The 21,186-nt window shown below is 37.7% G+C and overlaps 1 protein-coding gene across 16 annotated transcripts in view; it reads right to left on the bottom strand.

Moving 5' to 3' along the window:
• MARCHF8 (membrane associated ring-CH-type finger 8) overlaps window positions 1-21,186 on the bottom strand; it is a 111,612-nt gene that overhangs the window by 23,763 nt on the left and 66,663 nt on the right. Inside the window, exon 1 of one of the 16 annotated variants that reach the window (XM_033412150.2) lies at window positions 14,183-14,335. The exons of 14 other annotated variants lie outside the window; for them this stretch is intronic. In XM_033412150.2, the coding sequence (XP_033268041.2) occupies window positions 14,183-14,194 (12 nt within the window). In that variant the 5' untranslated portion in view covers window positions 14,195-14,335. Of the gene's footprint in view, window positions 1-2,647; window positions 2,716-14,182; window positions 14,336-21,186 lie in introns of those variants that run through there. One more of the 16 variants, XM_033412149.2, reaches the window with a different exon arrangement.

The raw sequence follows: 21,186 nt of genomic DNA, 5'->3' as shown, positions 1-21,186 counted from the left end.
ACCAGGCCAGCTATGAGATATTGGAGAATTTGGCAAAGATGAATAAAACAATAGTCCTTGCCCTAAAGGAATTTATTAACAAGAAAAGAACAGGAATTTGGAACTAACTGTAAAAATAAGACGGCAGTAGTAAGTATCTTAAGAAGCATTCAAGTGTAGGTTCAGAAGCAAGAAGCTGCGTGTTCAGTTGTATACCATGTGGTCCATGCGATGAGGAGCTGCTATAAGATGTGGAAGGGGAAAGCAGGACAGATGACCCCACCCAGGCTGTCTGGCTGCAAAGTGCTGGGTACTCTGCAGGGATACTGCACAGCTCACACCTACTCCCTCAAGCCTGTTTGTCCTCCTGGGTTAGAGAAATCTGAGAGTCCTGCTAGCCTCCTCCGTCTCACACTCCTCCACCTTCAAGTCACAAAGTCTTAAAAACAAATTCTTCCTCCCTAATGTCTCTCAATCTCAAATCCCATCTCCATTTCTATTGTCAATGCCTTCATTTATGTTCTCTTCGTTTCTTCCTGTAATTCTACCTGTTCTTTCTGCTTTTAAATTGACTTCCCTGATACACAATTGTTACAGACTGAATTGTTAACCTCCCATCCCCAATTTATAATGTTGAAGTCCTAACTCCCATTACTCACAATGCCACTACATTTGGAGGTGGGAATCTTTAACATTGTAACTATGTTACAATGAGGCCATTAAAGCTGGGCCCTAATCCAATATGAATGGTGTCCTTAGAAGAAGAGGAAATTAGGACACAGATATACACAGAAGATGCAGGGAGAAGATACCACCTATCTACACATTAAGCAAAAGGGTCCACAGGAAAAACCTGCTGACACCTTGTTCTTGGACTTCTAGCCTCTAGAACTGTGAGGAAATAAATTCCTGTTGTTTAAACCACCCAGTCTGTGTCTGTGGTACTTCGCTATGGTAGCCCTAGCAAACGAATACAATAATATTCCACACTATAAACTTCTAAAAAAAGCAAATGTTCCAAATGTAAATCTGATTTTTAAAAATAATAAAGTAACCTTCCCTGAATCCACTCAGCCTTGCTCTAAATCAAATGAGTTAAATAAAAAAACTATTACAAATGGAAGAGATGATCTTAACGTGTATTTTTTAAATTATCTATTCTCGTTTTCAGTTCACACGCCATGCAATAACCATGGTGAAGATCAGAGAAGGCTGAGATGTAGGTAAAATTCTTTGATCAGAAGGAAGTACAAAGGAACTGGTGGCTCATTTAAAAGCTCCTTTGAGGAACAGCTGATTCCATTCCACCAAGGCTCTCCTTAAAGAAAGCTGGCCACCAAGAAAATTTTGACTTTCTCCTTCCTCTCAATCCACCAAATCACAGACTGCCTTGACTTCTGTACACTTGGCTCCTGAACACTTGATATGACTAAAATGATGACGAAGAAGTGTTTCAAGACCTCCCAAGTAGCCTGCAGTCAGCACGTGTTTTGGCAATGTTGTCTTTATAGCAATGTGTTTGTGTAATTTTGGGAATAATTTTATTAAATTCTCCCTTACTTTATAAATCTGAGCAGGAATAGGAGTTCAAGTCTCTTAAATGTAATACAGTACAGACAGTGCTATTAAGTGTTTAGTCTCACAGAATGTTTCTTGGTCTTTCTTAAGTTCGTCAATTAGATAGTTATAAAGGAAAAGAAATAAGTATAAAGTGTGTTCAAGGTGTTGGCAATATATCACCAAAATCTACCTCTCTGGGAAATGAGTCCCTCTGTCCACAGAAAAAGTAAATTTATAATCATTCAAGTTTCATTCATGAGTCAAGAACGTACTAGGGACAAACATAGGCACTGCTGGGAATCCAACTTAAAGGCTCATCTGCTGGTGATTTACTAGTAAATTTTAATTTAGTCTACTAAATTAAAACAAAGATACCATATGCTTTGGATTATTTGTACAGAAAACCAATTATAATCACTATCAAATTACCTGCTACCTTACAAGAAATGGCCATAACACCGTCTGGAAATCTACAGAAAAGTTCTGAGCAGCAATAATTCACGTCCTAGACCTTCTGACATTCATTATTCCGTAAAGAATGGTACTGAGTTAGGGAGAAGCCTAGCTGTTAAGCTAGGTAACATTATAAATCCAGACTGAGATCTAAAGGTTGCTCTTTACTTTATGAACTTGAGAAATAAATTTAATGATGTAAAGCCTTTATTCTGTCTTCCTTGTTAGAATAATTCAATATTTTACCTGGTAAAATCAAACAGCCAGCCCCAGAAGATACAGATGTTTTAAAGGCTGAAAGCTGTCAATATTTGGTATTGCTTCTCCACTACTTGGTAGGAAAGTAACAATTCAGTTTCAAAAGATCATATTTTTGGGTTTTTTTTTCCTTAAACACTGCTACACTTATTTGGACTTACTGAAAGGAAGCAAATCCCAGGACTCATTCAAGTCAGTTTCTCATTCATTCCATACTTATTTACTATGCAACTGCCATATACAAACAACTGTTATCAGTCACAGAATACCGACAAAAATAAATCTAATTCCTAGGCCTGTGCCAATGTTAACATTACCACAGAAGTGCCTTGAAACAGTGTTTCAATGAGGAATGTACATCTAGGGAAAAGGTGAATGACATAAAAAAAGCACATACGTAAATTACATCAGGTAGAGTGGGTGACACCATTCTCTCCTACAGTCAGAATGTCAAGTTTCCCAATGAGAAGAAGGAAAGTTTGCCAAACATCAATGTTGAGAATTGGAACGAGGCATAACAAAGAGAAAAAGAGTTCCAATCCAGTTCAAGCTGAAATTAAGCTTCAATGCCTAAGTGATAAAAACCCTGGCAAATTATCTTCACACAGTCTCTAATACGTTCTGTCACTGCTCAGTGGGTCCCACCATCCTGTAACCCTGGGAGAGACGAGAGCCTCACTGCACCCTCCCTTCCTCAGAGGGCATGGAGATGTCACACTGCTATACCATACACCTCCCTCCCTGTCTGGCTCTCATCTCCACATCTCTTTATGGACTCTTTTTGTCTACATTAAACAAGAAGCCTCCTCAGAACACAGCTCCATGCCCTCTTCTCACTTGTTGTCTCCCTTAGACCAGTCCTTCTGAAAATTTGTGCACTTGAATTACTTACGGACTTGCTAAAATGCAGATTGTTAGGTCTGAGGAAGGTTGAGATTCTGTGTTTCTTATAAGCTCCCAGGTAACTCCCATGCTGCTGGTCCCCAGGCCACACTTTAAGATGCAAGTCTGATTCCAAATCCCAGGCCAGAATAATCCATAAAGGCTATGACTCATTTTTTATAAAGCAAATCATGACTACTGAAAAGGTAAATTTCTGTGCAAAAGATGGCAGTGAGCTCACAATTGAGTTAATACAAATAAGTCAGTCAGGGAACAGATTGATAAATAGATTGGAAAAAAACTGAGTTAAGGTGTGAGAAAGGAAAGTTTTGTTAATGTAAAAAGTTACCAAATCACAAAGATAAAGAGAAGCTCTGTTGAAAAATATGGGACATTTCACAATTTAATCAGTCCTGTAAATGATTTTGCAAGTCCATATGTGACTCCAATAAAATGTACCTTGCGGGTAGAGCCAAGATGCAGAGCCTACTGAGACCAAACATGCCCTGGAAAAAGCCAAGAATTAACAAGAAGACAATGAGGTGAGGTGTCTAAGCAAGTTCTGGGGACTCTGTATAAAGGAGTCAAACAAAAGAACTTCATGTGGGAGTTTCCCTGAAACTCTGAACATGACCAGTCATTACACACACACACACACCAACTTATGTGTAACAGACATGGGTAACTGTCTACTCAATATCCATCACCACCAACAGAACTCCAACTTTATTCTGAGCAGCAGCAGACCCAACCAAAAGTTCTCACTTTCTCACACTATTTTGCAACGAAGGGTAAATATCTAAGAAAGTTCTCTCTAAAGATATTACCCTTGAGGGTTTCTGGGAAAACATTTTCCTTTCCTGAAACTGCTATTCCTTTCTCCAGCATTCCTCCTGCCCTCAGCCACCCTGGAATACATATGCCATGCCAGGAGGAACAGCAGTACCTTTGGTCTCAGGACTCCTTCACAACATAAAAAATTACCGAGGACTCCAAAAACCTTTTGTTTATGTGAGTTATATCTATTGATATTTACCATATTAGAAATTAAAATGGACAATTTAAAAAATATGAATCTCTTAATTTATTTAGAATTAACAATAAACCAAATTAAAATAAATAACATTTCTATGAAAAACTATTTTTCCAAACAAACAACTAAAGTGAGCAGAGTAGCATGTTTTTACATTTTTATGAATCTTGTTATTGTCTAATTAATAGAAGACAGCTGGATTCTCATATCTGCTTGTGCATTCAATCTCCTCTGATATGCTGTTTTGACTGAAGTAAATGAAGACTATTTGGCTTTATACAGTTACGTAGTTGGAAAAGGAATATGTATTTTAATAACCATGAAACAATTTTGGATATTATTCTTTGTACTACACAAAAACTCAACAGTTACCTGGCATTTAGATTCTGAAATGATATTAATGAACTTTTTTTTGTGTGTGTGTGGTATGCGGGCCTCTCACTGTTGTGGTCTCTCCCGTTGCTGAGCACAGGCTCCGGACGCGCAGACTCGGCGGCCATGGCTCACGGGCCCAGCCGCTCCGCGGCATGTGGGATCTTCCCGGATCGGGGCACGAACCCGTGTCCCCTGCATCGGCAGGCAGACTCTCAACCACTGTGCCACCAGGGAAGCCCAATGAACTTTTAATACTCCATTAAAATCAACTGCCCCATCTTTCTTTGAAACAATCTCTTAACCATGCCTGACTTTATAACATCACACCTTGGCCATTTAGAGATTATTGGCTCACTGAATTATGCAAATCTCCAAGACTGACATATTTTATTATGCAATATCAAAAACCCACACACTCATTAATATGACCATCAATTGCATCAGAAGAATCTTTAATTATTGAAAAGCTACTAAGCTCACAGTGATGGATACAAGTTTTCTGATATTCTAATTTTTGCTTAGAAACCTCAAATTTGGCAACAAAAACTGTTGCTTGCTTTCCTTAAAGTGAAAGACAGGCTCATTAATTCAATTTAGAGAAAATGTTTGCCAAATACCCAAGTCAAAATAACTATAGTTTGACTGTTATTCTTTCAAGTAAAAATTATATTCCATTAAAAAATGTAACTAGTTCAGGCAGCAACTCAATCATACAAGTGCTTTGCTCTGCACTTTGGTATGCAGTAGAAATTATTTATACCAGAGATGCAAAGAAGGAATCACACATGACCTCAAATGAGGAGAATAGTCAATTAAAACTGGTACACATGTTAGAATCAGCAGAAAAGGACATCAAAATACTATTATAACTGTTTTCCAAATGTTCAAAAAGTTAAAGAGATTTAAGATATAAAAAACAATCAAATCAAAACTTCCAAAGATAAGCAAACACTGAAAATGCTATACAAAGATATATAGTTATTAACACCATAGATAAAACAAAAAGGAATTCTTAGAAAGCATTTGATAGGAGGAAAAAGAGAAGAAAGAGGGAGTGGGGTAAGAATACATGATTTCTCTATCATTTTTTACAACTATTTATGAATGTACAGTTATAATATAAAAGTTTAGCTATATACACATACAGGTGTATGTATTTATGTGTGTGTATGTGAACTGTACAGTTTAAACACCCTAATTAAAAGTCAGAGATTTTCAGACTGAATAAAAAAGCAAGACATAACTACATGCTGCCTACAAGAAAAACACTGTAAATACGTAAATACAAACAGGTTAAAAATAAAGGATGGGACACCAGTAACAAGATGACACTAATAACAAGATGATAGAGGTGCTGAGATCTGATGGAGACTTTAAGCAGCCATTATAAATATACTCAAACGAGCAATCACAACACTCTTGAAGTAAAATGGACTCAATAGCAGAGAGATGACAGAATAAAAGAATCAAGAACTTGATAGAAAAAGTATTCAATTTAATCAACAGAGAGGAAAAAAGATTTTTTAAAAAATATGAACAGATCTCAGGGATCTGTGAAGCAAAACAGTCTAACAGTCCTATCAGTAGAATCCAAAAAGTAAAGAAGAATTACAGTGCTGAAAAATATTTGGAGAAATACTTGCTACAACTTTCCCAAGTTTGGAGAAAGACATACACCTACAGATTAAAGAAGGTGAATGAACTCAAAAAAGGATAAACTAAAAGAAATCCATGCCCATGATATCATAATCAAATTGCTCAATTTGGGAAATAAAAGTACAAGAAAATCTAAAGTTTAATATTTTACTTTTCTGCAAAAGGGGAATATTAGAAAGTCCTAATATTTGCTTTCAACTAGACACCTTTGCCCTGATTTTCCCAGCCTTGCCCTTCAGTAGGATTGGTTCCCACTCCCAGCTCTAGGAGTGGGTGCTGACTGGCCTAAAACAATCACAGTTGACAAGAGATTGCCTATCTATCACCACTTAAATCCATTTGGTCAATTTCCACATTAGGGTCTGTTACTTGCAACTCTCCAGGTCCTGGTGCCAAATTCTGTTACAGTTAAGTTGCTATCCATTTATTTGTTTCTCATCAATGGCATAGGCTGGTAACTAATGCCAGTCTTTTGGTCTAGCCACTGTCTGAGCTAGGAGGGAATTTCTGTTTCCTAGCAACATTCTGCCCCTACTCCTTGCCACAGTGAATGGCTGAAGGCCAGGATAACATTAATTCCTTTAGGACAGTCAGAGCCATCTCTTAGAGCTATCCTATTCAAACCACATGATCCTATCCTATTCAAATATCCTGGGAGGGAAAACTGGGATCTGCTTGGAATGGAGAGAACTTTGGCTCTCTACTGTATTTGCCTTGATTTGTTTACCTCTGATAAATTATTTTCCATTGGGAATTTGGTTTTATGGTCTCATCATCTTTATAACCTCTGTATTTCTATAAATGGGTTAATGGGTAAGACTATAGATAATCTGATTTGTTAGTTTTTTCTGTTTGTCTATTTGTCTGTTCAGAGCTCAAGTCAACTAAGAACTCATAGCCACAGGAAAGAAAACAGCTCTTTGATACAGACCAATGAATTTTGTAATTTTATGTTTACTCTTGACCCATGGCTGAAATTTTGGAATTGAAGCTATAAGCTTTGTGTCTGCATGTCTATGTGTCTGTCATTCAGAAAGGTCATTAACTTTCATTGTGTGAAGATGTAATAATTTTCAACCTAGGAATGGTATTAAATTAGATTATAAATCTTATTAGATTATAAAATCTCTGATATTAAGGGAATCTAGAACCAGAAGCTGACTTATATAGGTAAGTACTTGTATAAATAGAGTATTCCTAAAATTCCTAGAAAGTAGGGAAGGTGAAATTCTAATACTTTCAGTGTGCTAGATTATAAAAACATCCCTACAGAAACCAATTCAGAAATGTCTTAAGAAATCAGATTAACATAATTTAGGCAAACTTTTGGCAAATGAGACTGGCTTCATATTTATAGTTTAATAAACATAGCTATGTCTTTTCTGATTTATCAGTGTTAAGTATAAGCATAGATTTTTATTCTATCTGGGTATTTTCCCCAAACTTATAAGTTTTCTTTTCTTTTTTTTTTTTTGCGGTACGCGGCCCTCTCACTGTTGTGGCCTCTCCCGTTGCGGAGCACAGGCTCCGGACGCGCAGGCTCAGCGGTCACGGCTCACGGGCCCAGCCGCTCCGCGGCATGCGGGATCCTCCCGGACCGGGGCACGAACCTGTGTCCCCTGCATCGGCAGGCGGACTCTTAACCGCTGCGCCACCAGGGAAGCCCCCAAACTTGTAAGTTTTCTGATTGAAAAAACTACCATTACCTCTACCTAATGTTTAAGATTATGAAAAATGTAAATCTGTGTTTAACCAAATTCAATCATTATTCTGATGAACTTATATTTGGATGCCTAGAATATTTGTAAGTGAGAATACTGAAACATTTATTAGTAAGCATAATTTTAAATTTACATACTTTTGCTTCATATTTCTATGTGCTACAAAGAGACTGCATCTTTGAATCTGTTAATCTGTTAAACGTGCTCAATTTTTGTCTCTACAAGACTTGTATAAGAATATGTGTAGCTATAAAAAGTTGTATTAACGCTGGATGTTAGCCCTGCTAGTCTGCTAAAATGATAGTGTGTGACAGCTCACAATTATCCACCCTCTAGTTTCCTCTGTGTAACAGAAGTTGTTTTGGTTAAAAGTCAAAACTAACACATGTGAATGAGACCACTAGAAGCAATGGTGAACAAGAGGTACAACTTTATGTGTTCAGTAATGAGATGGGTTTTTGGTTTATTAAGGGGAAAAAATAGTTTTGTCCTAAAATAAAAGGGCTGGTTATTCCAGAATGAGAAAGAACTTGTGAAGAACAAAACAAGAAAGTTGTAGGTTTGAGGAAAGGGAATTTTATTTGCCCTAGCCCAAGCTGGCTCATCCTTGATGGGTTAATTAATGAGATTTCATAAAAGAGCTTGTAATTAATTCCTTTAGTATCAAATATTATGCTGATGCAAAACTAGAATTTTATTTTAACTGTTAAAATTATAAATTTTCTTGATAATTGGTCTTCTCTCAGTAAGAGGTTATTCTTTAACCTCTTTATTCTCAGTAGAGTTATTCTTTACCTTCTCTACAATATCCCTAGGTAACAGACTCTGTGTTTTATCAGATTAATTTTCTGTGCTTTTTATGTTAACTTTATTATGTCCTTGATTTAAGGAGAAAACAAAGGTTCCTCACTTATGAAAGAGTTAAATTCTTTACAATAATGTTACCTTCTATGCTTATTTTTCAAATGTTTATTGTCACTTTAAAATGAGTAGTCACTGGGCTTCCCTGGTGGCTCAGTGGTTAAGAATCCAATGCCTGCCAATGCAGGGGACATGGGTTCGAGCCCTGGTCCAGGAAGATCCCACATGCCGCGGAGCAACTAAGCCCATGCGCCACAACTACTGAGCCTGTGCTCTAGAGCCCTCGAGCCACACCTACTGAGCCCGCGAGCCACAACTACTGAAGCCTGCATGCCTAGAGTCTGTGCTCAGCAACAAGAGAAACCACCTTAATGAAAGGCCTGCGCACCACAAGGAAAAGTAGCCCTTGCTCGCCGCAACCAAAAAAAAGAAAGCCCATGTGCAGCAACGAAGACCCAACGCAGCCAAAAATAAATTTATATATAAAAAAAAGCTAGAGTAAATATTAAAATGAGTAGTCATTGTTTCTCAAGTACCCATGATCCAATTTCTCTTTTAAATGTTCAAATTTCCTGAAAACTTTTGGTTTCTTGTCTTCACAAAATCAAATCCTAAATGTAAAATAAAATGAAATCAAAATTTCATGATATCTTTTGCTCCTAAACCTGTCTTTGAGATTTCCCAGGGGAGCCCTGAAAAATCACAAAGGTTTATCTTTTCATCCTATAAAAGGAAAGGTAGTGAGACTAACTAGGTTTTCTTGATTTGTTACTATTGATGAACTGCATGGGAAGAGTTAGGAAATGAGAAGAGATCTGTCAGTACTGCACTGTCATGATACATTTCTATTTATCAGAGTCCTGGTGCTGCTCTGTACTCTGTAGCTGTTATCAGACATGATTTCTGTTATTTTTTTTAAATGTTAACGTGGTCACTACTTTAAATATTTGAATCTAGCATCTTTTGGCCAATGGTTTTCAGTTGGGGATTCCCATCACCTACTATGGAGTTTCATTAATATACAGAAAGTTTAGGACCTATTTCAGACTTACTGAATCTCTTTACTTGACAGTCCTGATATATTTGTGTTGTATTCATGGTACATTAATGTCTAAGGATTATTATATCTGAAGATTTTTTTCTCTGTAAAGTTTATGCTCATTCATTTTTTATAAATCAGATGTACTGTTCATTGCATTCCTTAAATATAGAGTTTATTACGTTTATAATTATTTTGTCTAAAATTTGGGGGGGACAGACTTAATTATCTTGTTTTGCATGCTGAAGAAATAGCCAAATTTCCCTGCCAGTTACATGTTTCTTGAAATAAACACTCTCATAAGACATTTCATTTTTAAAATTATCACTAATAGAGTAAGCACAGCCATTTTAAGTCTTCTGCCATCTACAGATATTTTCTGTTTGTTTATTTTAGTCTGATGTTTCCTTGAAAGCTCTTGCAATCAGCTACAGGCTAGAGGGCTGTGTCAGAGGCCCATGGAAAAGGACTATACCAGGTACTTTTGCGTACAGGCTTCTGATGGCATCATTTAAACAACTCTGAGACCATACCAGTGAACTAAGTCATGATTTCCAGAACGCTTACCAGGATTCAGTGCAATAAGAACTAATCGAACAAGGTTAAATGAATTGATGAGGGAATATTGTTAGTTTTTTTTTTAAACATTCTTGATACTATTTCCTAAATATATAAGGAAACTCTTTCTCTTTCCTTTAACTCACAATAATTTAGTAGACTCTGCTTTTATAAACTGAAATGAAACCCGTCAATGATATCTTATTCTCCCTGCCTGAGCCCTCCAGAATTCATAACTCTTATTGCATATTCTTATCTTCATAGCAATAAAGTTACCTGCATAGGTTCAATAAGAATCTGTCCTCTTTCTTACTAGGACATAATTGGAAACTCTGATTTTGCAGCTAAGCTCACATTTAAGGATGGTGCTCATTCAATCAGATACGACCAGGCACATTTAAGGAACTCAGGTTGTATTTTTCAGAGCCCTTCTTGGAAAAACTGGCTTACAAGGTTCCCAGCCTTACAGACAAGTAAGGAAAGCCACTTCCTGGCAGGCCTAGGAAACAGAGTATTGGGGGGACCTCAAGAAATTAGGAAAATTTATAGGTGCTATAAGTGAAATTTGATAGCAAGTTCTTGGTTTGGCTTCCTAATGTTAGGACCACAAATAATGAAGCTTTAAAAAATCCACTCTGATATTCCTTAGAAAAACTTCCAGCAAAGCAACTTAAGAAGGCCCATAAGGGAAATTAACACTCTTGCTGTCCCTATATAAATAATCAGGCCAAATCCAATAGGATCTTAATTTTGATCAAGAATAATTTTTCTATGAGATTTTTAGCAAAAGAGGGGAGACTATAGGGGGAAAATGTTGAGTTTCAATGGAAAACTATGAGCTATGTGCAATTCTTTGTACAATGTAGGTACTTAATAAGTAAGTGATGTCCTATTTGAGAGTGACTTTTGACTTCCACCCCCCTCCCATGGAAAAATCAGTTTTGTCTCCATTTGCAGTTCTCAATATTTCCTTTATATAAATTGGTGCTCTTCTGACTTTTCCTTTGAACTGCTTAAACATCTGTTAGTTCTTTCATATCACATGAGTATAATAAATTCCTTAATATATGTTCATGAGAATCATGATTTTACCTTTTCCTGAAAAAATACTTTTCTGGTTGTAAGCTCATCTTTTTTGTTTTTTCTTGTGGTAAAACACACAGAAAACTTACCATTTCAACCATTTTAAAGTGCACAATCAGTGACATTAGTATACTTAAAATGTTCAGCAACCATCATCCCTCTCTAGTTCCAGAACATTTTCACTAGCCTAAAACAAAACCCCATTCCCCTCTTCCAAGCCCCTAGCAACCACTCATCTGTTTTCTATCTCTGTCTTTCATACAAACGGAGTCAGACAAAATATGGCCATTTGTGTCTGGTTTCTTTCACTTAACATGTTTTCAAGGTTTGCTGATGCTGCAGTATGTATCAATAATTCATTCCTTTTCACAGCTAAGTAACATTCTATTGTATGGATTTACCACAGTTTGCTTATCCCTTTGAGATGGGAGAGAGATACCTCTCTGTCTCCACACATGTAAGGTTTTATTAAGGCAACCCAAGCAGACTAATATAGTCGGTAAAAAGAACTCAGAAAAATTATGCAACAATCTACATCTATCTGAAAAATAAAAGCAAAACCCAGATAGTTTTAAGGAGTAACAAAAATAGAACAAAATATCATTTGATAAAAAAGTCCAAATTTGAAATAAAATTTAGGGCACATTTAGCCATTACAATTTTAACTCAGGAAAAAAAATACATCACAAAACGGTGAAAAGTCTACAATTTATAAAACTGTATTTCAACAAATAAACTAATACAATTTATTTAAAGTAATGCAAGATGCACTAATAGTTGTCTTCAGTAAAATAATACAGTCCAAATTTATAATAGTGTGATTATCTGCTTCATTTTTTTAAGCTTTAATGTGGCAATAATAAAGTAACAAGCAACTAAAAAATTTGAGATGGTCAAGTGTAAAACCATAACAGCTAACCATTTGTTCTTGGGCCATTCGTCTATGTTCTCTGGATTTCAGTTTTGTCCTTTATAAAGTGGGCTTTTGTGGGAGCGGGGAGGAGAGAGAAGTCAACAGAGATGACCCCTTTTGGTTCCACTGAGCTCTCAAATGTGATATTATCTATGGGGAATATGTTGCCCTGCTTAGTTCCACTCAGCTCCAAACATACTGCAGTCTTAAACTTACCCTAGAAGTTATGAATAAATGGGTTTACAGTTTTAAAAGCCTTCTGACATAGAATGATAAATGCTTTTTAAAATGTTACATGTAACATAGCATGATTAGAATGATAATATTCCTAGTAAGGTATTGATGAATACAGTCTTTTCCAAATACATTTTCCATTAAGTAATTTTCATTTTTTGAACATGAAATAAAGTTACACCAAAAAATGAAAGGTCTTTGTATTCACTGTTGATTTTTTTAAAAACCTTAATTTAAAATGAATGTTAAGGTTTAACATTCATTTAAAATGAATGTTTTAACCTGTTAAGGTTAAAAGATTTAAAATGAATTTAAATGAACTTAATTTAAAATGAATGTTTTAACCTGTTAAGGTTAAAAAACCTTAACAGTAAAATGAATGGATTTTAATTTCTGCTGCTTTAAAACTCTTTATATATCCAAGAAATACATAATTCCTTGAAGTTACCTGAAAAATGTTTACCAATACAATTCAGAATACATTTGTTGTAAAAGTTTTCATAGAAACTGCAACACTGTAAATACTATAACCTTTGCAGGAAGACTGTTTTCTTTAGTACAGAACATTCTCATTCAGGGAACATATTTATTAACCACCTACTATGTGCCCAGTACTGTTCTAGGCCCTTGGGAATGATGAGTGAACAAAACAAAGATCCCTTTCTCTTGTGGAGCTTAAGAAAATGATGCAGAAGGAGACTGCTGATCTTCACTGGTTGTCTCAGAGCTCAGAGTGTATGTGTTCAAGGGATGTTTGTTTACTTAAGAGTTTCAAAACTATAAATGGTATTTCATGATGAAATATGTATATCCGATTTGGCCCAGATTCCTTGAGGCTGACTCTTTTCATCTTTACTACTTTTGTCCCTCCAGCTCAAGAGCAACTCATAGCCTCAGCAAAGTTAACAGAGAGAGCATCCATACAAAATAAGACAGACATGCAAATGGCAACATTAGAATGTCCCTGCCAAATGAAATTACATGTCTGGCTTACTGAGAAAGATAGAGAAAGAGAGAGTGCGCGTGCACGTGTACACACAGTAAATAATACCAACAAACAGAACAAAGACCCTTTGTTACTGTTCCATCTTTTATGCATTTCCCATCTGATGAGAAGCTAAAAGATCTTCCCAAAATGAATGCTCCAGCAGAAAGAACCAAGGTGCCTTTCCTCTAGAAAATACAATGGAGCCTGCAGCTGTGCTCATGCAAATTATAAACTAAGTTGTCTCTCTCATAATTCCATGATTTTAAATTATATGACCAATATTATGTCAATAAAAAAGATATTTTTTACACCAAGGGTAGGAGATATCATTAAAACATATGCTATAATTTATAGACTTAAATGTTTATTTGGCACAAGAATACTTTTCACAATTTCAAGGAACGGTTTTGTTAGAAACAAAGTACACCCTTGAAAATGGAAATAAACTGCTAAGCTTCTTTGGCTGGCAACCTCACTAGTGAGGCACCCTTGAGCAACTCCAGTTCTATGCAGATTTGTTCCATAAGGCCTAATGGCATCCCTAAGATCCATGAGAAATCCGGCCACGCTAACAGGGCACTTCTCCTACCTGAAGCTTCATTTTCTGGCAAGAAGCATCAGGGAGTCCTCAGTGCAGCTCTCCCCCAGCAGCATGTTCCTTGGTTCCGCCTGCAATGCACGGCAGCTGCTGCCCTACAGCAGCCAGCAGAAGCACATCGTGGCTGCTGCTGGACTTGTAAGGGCTTGCTAGAGCCCTTAGCATACCACTCCTGTGATCAAACTGGACTAACTACTTCCTCCAGCTGATTTCCTAGGAACTAGGTAGTGAATGAATAATTCATGACAAGTCCATTCCAGCAACCCAATTTCTGCTCTATGATCTACTCCCCACAGCAATTTACAACGTAAAGATTCTAAACCATACTTGGTGACATGCAAGGAATGAAAGTTCAGTTTTCTAGTCAACTAAAGTAAACATTAGTGGATTTGTTTGCTCTTCTTTCATGCTAACCTATCACCCAGACTTACTTGAGAGACTTTTTTTTAATGTAGAAAATGTCAATGATTAACCATAAATGTCTGACAGAAGAAAAAAATTTTTTTTCTCCGTAGAACCTGTCCTACAAAGTGGGTTCTGGTTATAGGAAAAGCAGCTTGCCCTGAGATCAGCAGGTCAGTATTTACATTTAACAAAAGACCAGGTCCTGCAAAGCACAGAAAATCATCATGTGGTGGGGGAAGGGAGCTTTTAGTATCACTGCCAGGAAACAAATTGCTTCAAAGGGGAATTTTCCTGGTATCTCAGGCTATAAATAAATCTTTCATCTCATTGGTATTCTTCTAGGAAGAACATGAACATTCATTTTCACCATTTGTCAATGCTTACACATTTCCAAATGAGTGCTGTCTAAAGTGGTCAATTCTCTGCAACCAAAAACCTAATTCCAAGAGGAACTTGAACAAAAAACTGAAGGCCCATACTTCTTGCTCAGCTCCGCCTCCAGGAAGTCCAATACCACACCTATCATTTTCACTTGTTTCAATCTTTGTTTCTTTTTCTTCTGCACTCACTGAATATCTCAAGACTGTGCTCTGTCAGTAATTTTTCAGCCATGACTATTCCGTTCCTACCTGCTTCTGATTTGTTTATTCTGCAAATTGGTTCTCTATGAGTCTCCTTGGCCCCATATTTTCCCCTTTCCGCCTCATTCTGTTATTTTATTATTTTATTATTATCATCATTTCTGAGCCAATGTTCTATGAAACTCAGTTTCTTAATAGCTCGTGCAGGACTCTTCTGTTTTGAAGGGAAATTATTATTTCTTCCAGAACAGACTGCATCTTTTTTCTGCAGGCACTGTGCCTTCCTCTCCACCTTGCTGTGAGTGCACAGGCCTGGCCGTGTCTTCTCAGTGGCTCAGGATATTCTGCGGAGCACTTCTGTCAGTGTTACAGTGTAGTCTAGGGGAAACTTTCCCCTCCCAGCCACATCCTCAGCTGGTGCTGCATTCTAGCAGCTTTGTGCAGGTGTGTTGGGGGAAGGGAGGTTCAGGAGTGTGATAAAAGGAAAAGGGATCCAGCTCAACAGGGGCTAGGGTTACAAGCAGCCTCTTCTCCCAGGGATATATTCTGCTCCTCCCTAACATTCTGTAATTCCCTCAAACCTTGTGATATTTCATTTCCATCAGAAAGAGTCAGCCCAGGTTGTTCCTTTGTAATCATTCCGTTTCCTTCAAATCCTGACTATCCAATGCACACCCCTACCTAGCCCATGAAAGAGATAAGGTAGCCCTGTCACCCCGGGTTCACTATGTGCTGCTTCTTCCACTTACTGTTCACCAGAGACTCCCTTTATCAAGGTTGCCTTCTGTCAGGTGTTCTGCTAACTCCCAGTTTACTGATGAAGATAATCAGCTCCAGGGTTTACTGTCATTCTGCCTTTCTTCTCTACTTCTTTCCCAGCTGGGATGTACCAAAATAACGATCTCTAGTATGCTTTTCTTTGTCACATGAGAGAAACATTCAGGGAAGGGTTTCCAGTCACCTAGAATTCCCAGTGCTCCTACAGCACAGCACTGCCTGTATTCACCCACTCTTCTGCCACACCCATTAAGGATTTTGCAGTATTTGCTCACTATCCTTTTCTCTCACAGAGCCTCTGCATAGTGACAGGTGAAGAACGACTCTGAGCCAAACCCTCTGAATTCTTGGAAACTTTCATTTCTCTTACTGACCATCAGCTGTGTCCTTTGAATTTGCTGTTGGTATATTTCTGCTAACTTTTATCCATTTGCTGTTCATATCTTCAAGTCTAAAAGGATGGATATTTTGAAATTTGGCTTCACTCTGCCATCTTAAAAGAGAAATCACACTACTCAGAAAAAAAGAAAGACATCTCATATGGCCACATAAAAAATAGTTCTAACTCAAAAACCTTATGGCATAACAGACATCAAAAGAGTAGCATTAAAACAAAATGACTAGGGGGAATATTGCTGGTTGCTTCCCCTTCTTCCTCCTCAACAGAGCCCCAATTCTCTTCATTATTCCTCTCTCCCCAGAGTTACCATGCATCTCAGGATGCTCACCTCACCCTTTTTTCCTGGAGTAGGTCGACTGGCAAGAGCCCACTTCTGGCTCATGAGGTGAGATCTGCTGGAGGCATCTGGGAAATTACCTTCTCACCCGTAGAGAGAGCAACAAGCTTCTCTTCTTCTCTTCCTCCCATGCACAAGGTCATGCACAGACAGGAATGCTGACAACTATCTACAACCTCAGTGGAAATCTGCCTTGAGATGAAGTAAACCCCATGAATGGTAGAGGAGACAGACAGAAAGAACCCAGGTCTTTGAACAGGCCTCTGATATGCTGGATCAACCACCTCTGAAGCCCATCCTGCCCTTTTACACAGACCTCCTTTTATATGAGCTGGTAAAGCTTACCATTGTTTAATCCAGGTTGGGTTGGTTGTTCTGTTACTTGCAGCTGAAAGCATCCTAACTGATGGCATTTGGACTATCTAGTTACAGTATTAAATGCTTTTATGTTAGCATGTGTGTTTTTAAAGTCAACATAGAATTTCAGAGCCTGTGCCAAGTGCCCACAATGGAGAAAAGACAGGCTCTTCAATAAGCGGTGCTGGGAAAACTGGACAGCTACATGTAAAAGAATGAAATTAGAACACTCCCTAACACCATACACGAAAATAAACTCAAAATGGATTAGAGACCTAAATGTAAGACCGGACACTATAGAACTCTTAGAGGAAAACACAGGAAGAACACTCTTTGACATAAATCACAGCAAGATCTTTTTTGATCCACCTCCTAGAGTAATGGAAATAAAAACAAAAATAAACAAATGGGACCTAATGAAACTTCAAAGCTTTTGCAAAGCAAAGGAAACTACAAACAAGACGAAAAGACAACCCTCAGAATGGGAGAAAATATTTGCAAACGAATCAACGGACAAAGGATTAATCTCCAAAATATATAAACAGCTCAGGCAGCTCAATATAAAAAAAACAAACAACCCAATCAAAAAATGGGCAAAGACCTAAGTAGACATTCCTCCAAAGAGGACATACAGATGGCAAAGAAGCACATGAAAAGTTGCTCAACATCACTGATTATTAGAGAAATGCAAATCAAAACTACAATGAGGCATCACCTCACACCAGTTAGAATGGGCATCATCAGAAAATCTACAAACAACAAATGCTGGAGAAAAGGGAACCCTCTTGCACTGTTGGTGGGAATGTAAATTGATACAGCCACTATGGAGAACAGTATGGAGGTTCCTTAAAAAACTAAAAATAGAATTACCATATGACCCAGCAATCCCACTACTGGGCATATACCCAGAGAAAACCATAATTCAAAAAGACACATGCCCCGCAATGTTCACTGCTGCGCTATTTACAATAGCCAGGTCATGGAAGCAACCTAAATGCCCATCGACAGACGAATGGGTAAAGAAGATGTGGTACATATATGCAATGGAATATTACTCAGCCATAAAAAGGAATGAAATTGGGTCATTTGTAGATACATGGATGAATCCAGAGACTGTCATACAGAGTGAAGTAAGTCAGAAAGAGAAAAACAAATATCGTATATTAACGCATATATGTGGAACCTAGAAAAATGGTACAGATGAACCGGTTTGCAGGGCAGAAATAGAGACACAGATGTACAGAACAAACGTATGGACACCAAGGGGGAAAGCAGTGGGGGGTGGGGGGGTGGTGTGATGAACTGGGAGATTGGGATTGACATGTATACACTGATGTGTATAAAATGGATGACTAATAAGAACCTGCTGTATAAAAAAAAAAAAGAAAGAAACCTTCTGTGACCCAAGATTCTAAAGACATTGCCTATATTTTCTTCAAGCAGTTTAAAAGATTTGGTTTTTTACACTTGGAGCTTTCTTTAATCTATTTGAAACTTGCTTTTGTGTTTTGTGTGAAGTAGGGATCTTAATTTTCTGCATGGAAAGTGAGTTGTTCCAACCTTATTTATTAACTCATCCATCCTTTCACCCCTGATTTAAATATCACTTCTGTTATAGATAAATATCTTTTAAAGGCCAAAAAAATGTATCTTGATTACTGTAAGCCTCATTGTTTGCCCTGAGGTGTCTATGGGACTATCGGACTTTAGGAACAAATTAAAAGGAGGGCAAACTGTTTCTCACAATGAACAAGGCACACCAGGGACACCAATTTTCCCTAGAGTATCAGTCAGTTGGCAGCAGAATTATGAATCCTTAGCATTTAACCAGGTTATCAAAACTCCTTCTTATGTATCGTACACATGTTCAATTCTACCCTGTGTTTTAGAGCCTTCTTGTACTCCCTACTCCAAGAATGATAATATGTATGTAGTCATCGGTATCCATGGGGGGCGGGGGTGGTTCCAGGACCCCCACAGATACCAAAATCCACAGATGCTCAAGTTCCTTATATAAAATGCGTTAGCATATAGTCTACGCACATCTTCCCATATACCTTAAATCATCTCTAGATTACTTATAATACCCAATACAATGTAAGTGCTATGTAAATAGTTGCAACAAATTCAAGTTCTGCTTTGGGGAACCTTCCAGAATTTTTTTCTCGAATATTTTTGATCCGAAGCTGCTTGAATTAGCAGATGTGGAACCTACGGATACGGAGGATGGACAGTATACTGTAAAAAGAGAACTTCTGGAAGAAGGGCCTGTAACTGTTGTAAGAAACTAACACTTTACAAGGGAAGATTTTGGAACATAGTGTCGTTCACATTTTCCTGTATTTTCCATGTTCTCCATAGTAGGCTAAGGCCTGGATGAACACATTTTAAATATATAAAACAGGCAAGGGTTTTCAACATTTTCTCCATGACAAACAATCAAAGAAGCACAAGGAGTTGTCAGGTAATACATTAATTCTATGTGATAAACTAATTCTTCAATTTTAAGATAATCATCACCTTGGGCATCAGTCTACTGTTTCTCATATATTTTAAACTATAACGTAAAATTTTTGAGTTATCATTTTGTTTGTTCTTATTGTCTCTCAACTACTGTCATCTCTTCCTTGACTCATATCCTCTTTTCAAGTACCTCTCTGCCCTGAGTTTAAAATTCCCACTGACAGAACCACCCTTGAAGACCTTAAAACCTACATGTGTACAGGTAAAGGTATTTCTCCAAAGAGTAGCCTCCCTGGCATTTAATACAACAGTGATGGACTCACACATATTCCAAGTGTCTCATAAAGAATTCTGATTCCTTTTGGGTGTATGAGGTGGAAGCCTTGATTATGGAGGGCCAAGCTTTCTTAAGAATTCTGAAATAGGGCAAGGCAATGGTTGTCAAGTTAAGTCCTTCCAATTTTCATAAAAACTCTGCATCAAAGTTGGGACTGTCCCAGAGTACTTTTGATTCTATGATCACAGTGCCACACGAAATGCAGAAAAGAGAGACCCAAGTGAGACAGAATATAGAGTCTGCACTTGATGACGTGTCTACTTTCCCCACTACTGACATTTCAACCAAGACCTTCAAACTCTTAAGACAGCTGTAATGACATATCCCTAAAGCTGCAGGAGGAAAGTATCAATAACCCTGCCTGCAGCCAACACCCATTCATGGATGGGTGAATTCTCTGCCATTGCTCTGAAGACCCTTGACCTGATGAACTCCTGCTTCCCAGAATCTTGAAACTTGCTCCCTCAAATGTTGCCCTATACTCTGGATGAGATATCCAGTTTGCTCTGACCTTTACTATAAGCTTATCTGGGCATTTCAGGAGGACTGGACTTCCTCAGCTACTAACAGGTTGCCTAAGGGAACACCCTGTGAGAACCTTTCCACATTATCTCATTAATAATGCCAGGCCTGGCCTGGCCTGCTGATCCCAGCTCAGCCGCAAACCATGCCCTCAGACACTGGCATAGTTTTCTACCTAGAGCCCTCTTCTTCCTTATATGCCACATTCAAGAGCATTCTTGAAGCTATCAGTATCATATCACTGCTCTAGACGACAATGCTTCTAGTTAAAACAACTTAGCTTTCAAACCACTGAACTTGTCAGAGACCTGGGGACTGTGCCAGTTTTATAACAGAAGCATTGAGAATTCCACAGCTGTGGAAGCGCTAACAGTTATACTGGCAGGAAGTTTACACAAGAAAATATTTACCAGATTTTTCCAACTACCATCTTATACTTTTTTGACCTGCACTTAAAATGAAAATATTTGCATAAAAATTACAATTATCATTCACGAAAGATTGAGAATGTCTTCATTCAAACATGGATAGCACCATCCTATAAGCTACAAGGGAGTTCTGTTGATGAAGAAAATATCATCCCTACCAGTAAGGAATTGATAGTCTATTATGGGATATAAACAGGTAAACCAACCAGCAGGTAAAAACTACATGGTAGAATTTTTTAAATGCCACATCAGAGACAGAGATGCTAGCTTCTCTTTCTCTTTTTTACATATCCACCCACTAACACCCATCCATGGAGGAAGAGAATGGAGAATGGAGAGGATTATTGGACATATACATCAGAGAGAGAGTTTATAAATACCTTATGTG

The sequence above is a fragment of the Orcinus orca genome, chromosome 14, assembly GCF_937001465.1.
Source record: "Orcinus orca chromosome 14, mOrcOrc1.1, whole genome shotgun sequence".
Taxonomy (NCBI): domain Eukaryota; kingdom Metazoa; phylum Chordata; class Mammalia; order Artiodactyla; family Delphinidae; genus Orcinus; species Orcinus orca.
The sequence above is the reverse complement of the archived record's forward strand: the minus strand, read 5'-3'. Positions and strand labels throughout refer to the sequence as shown.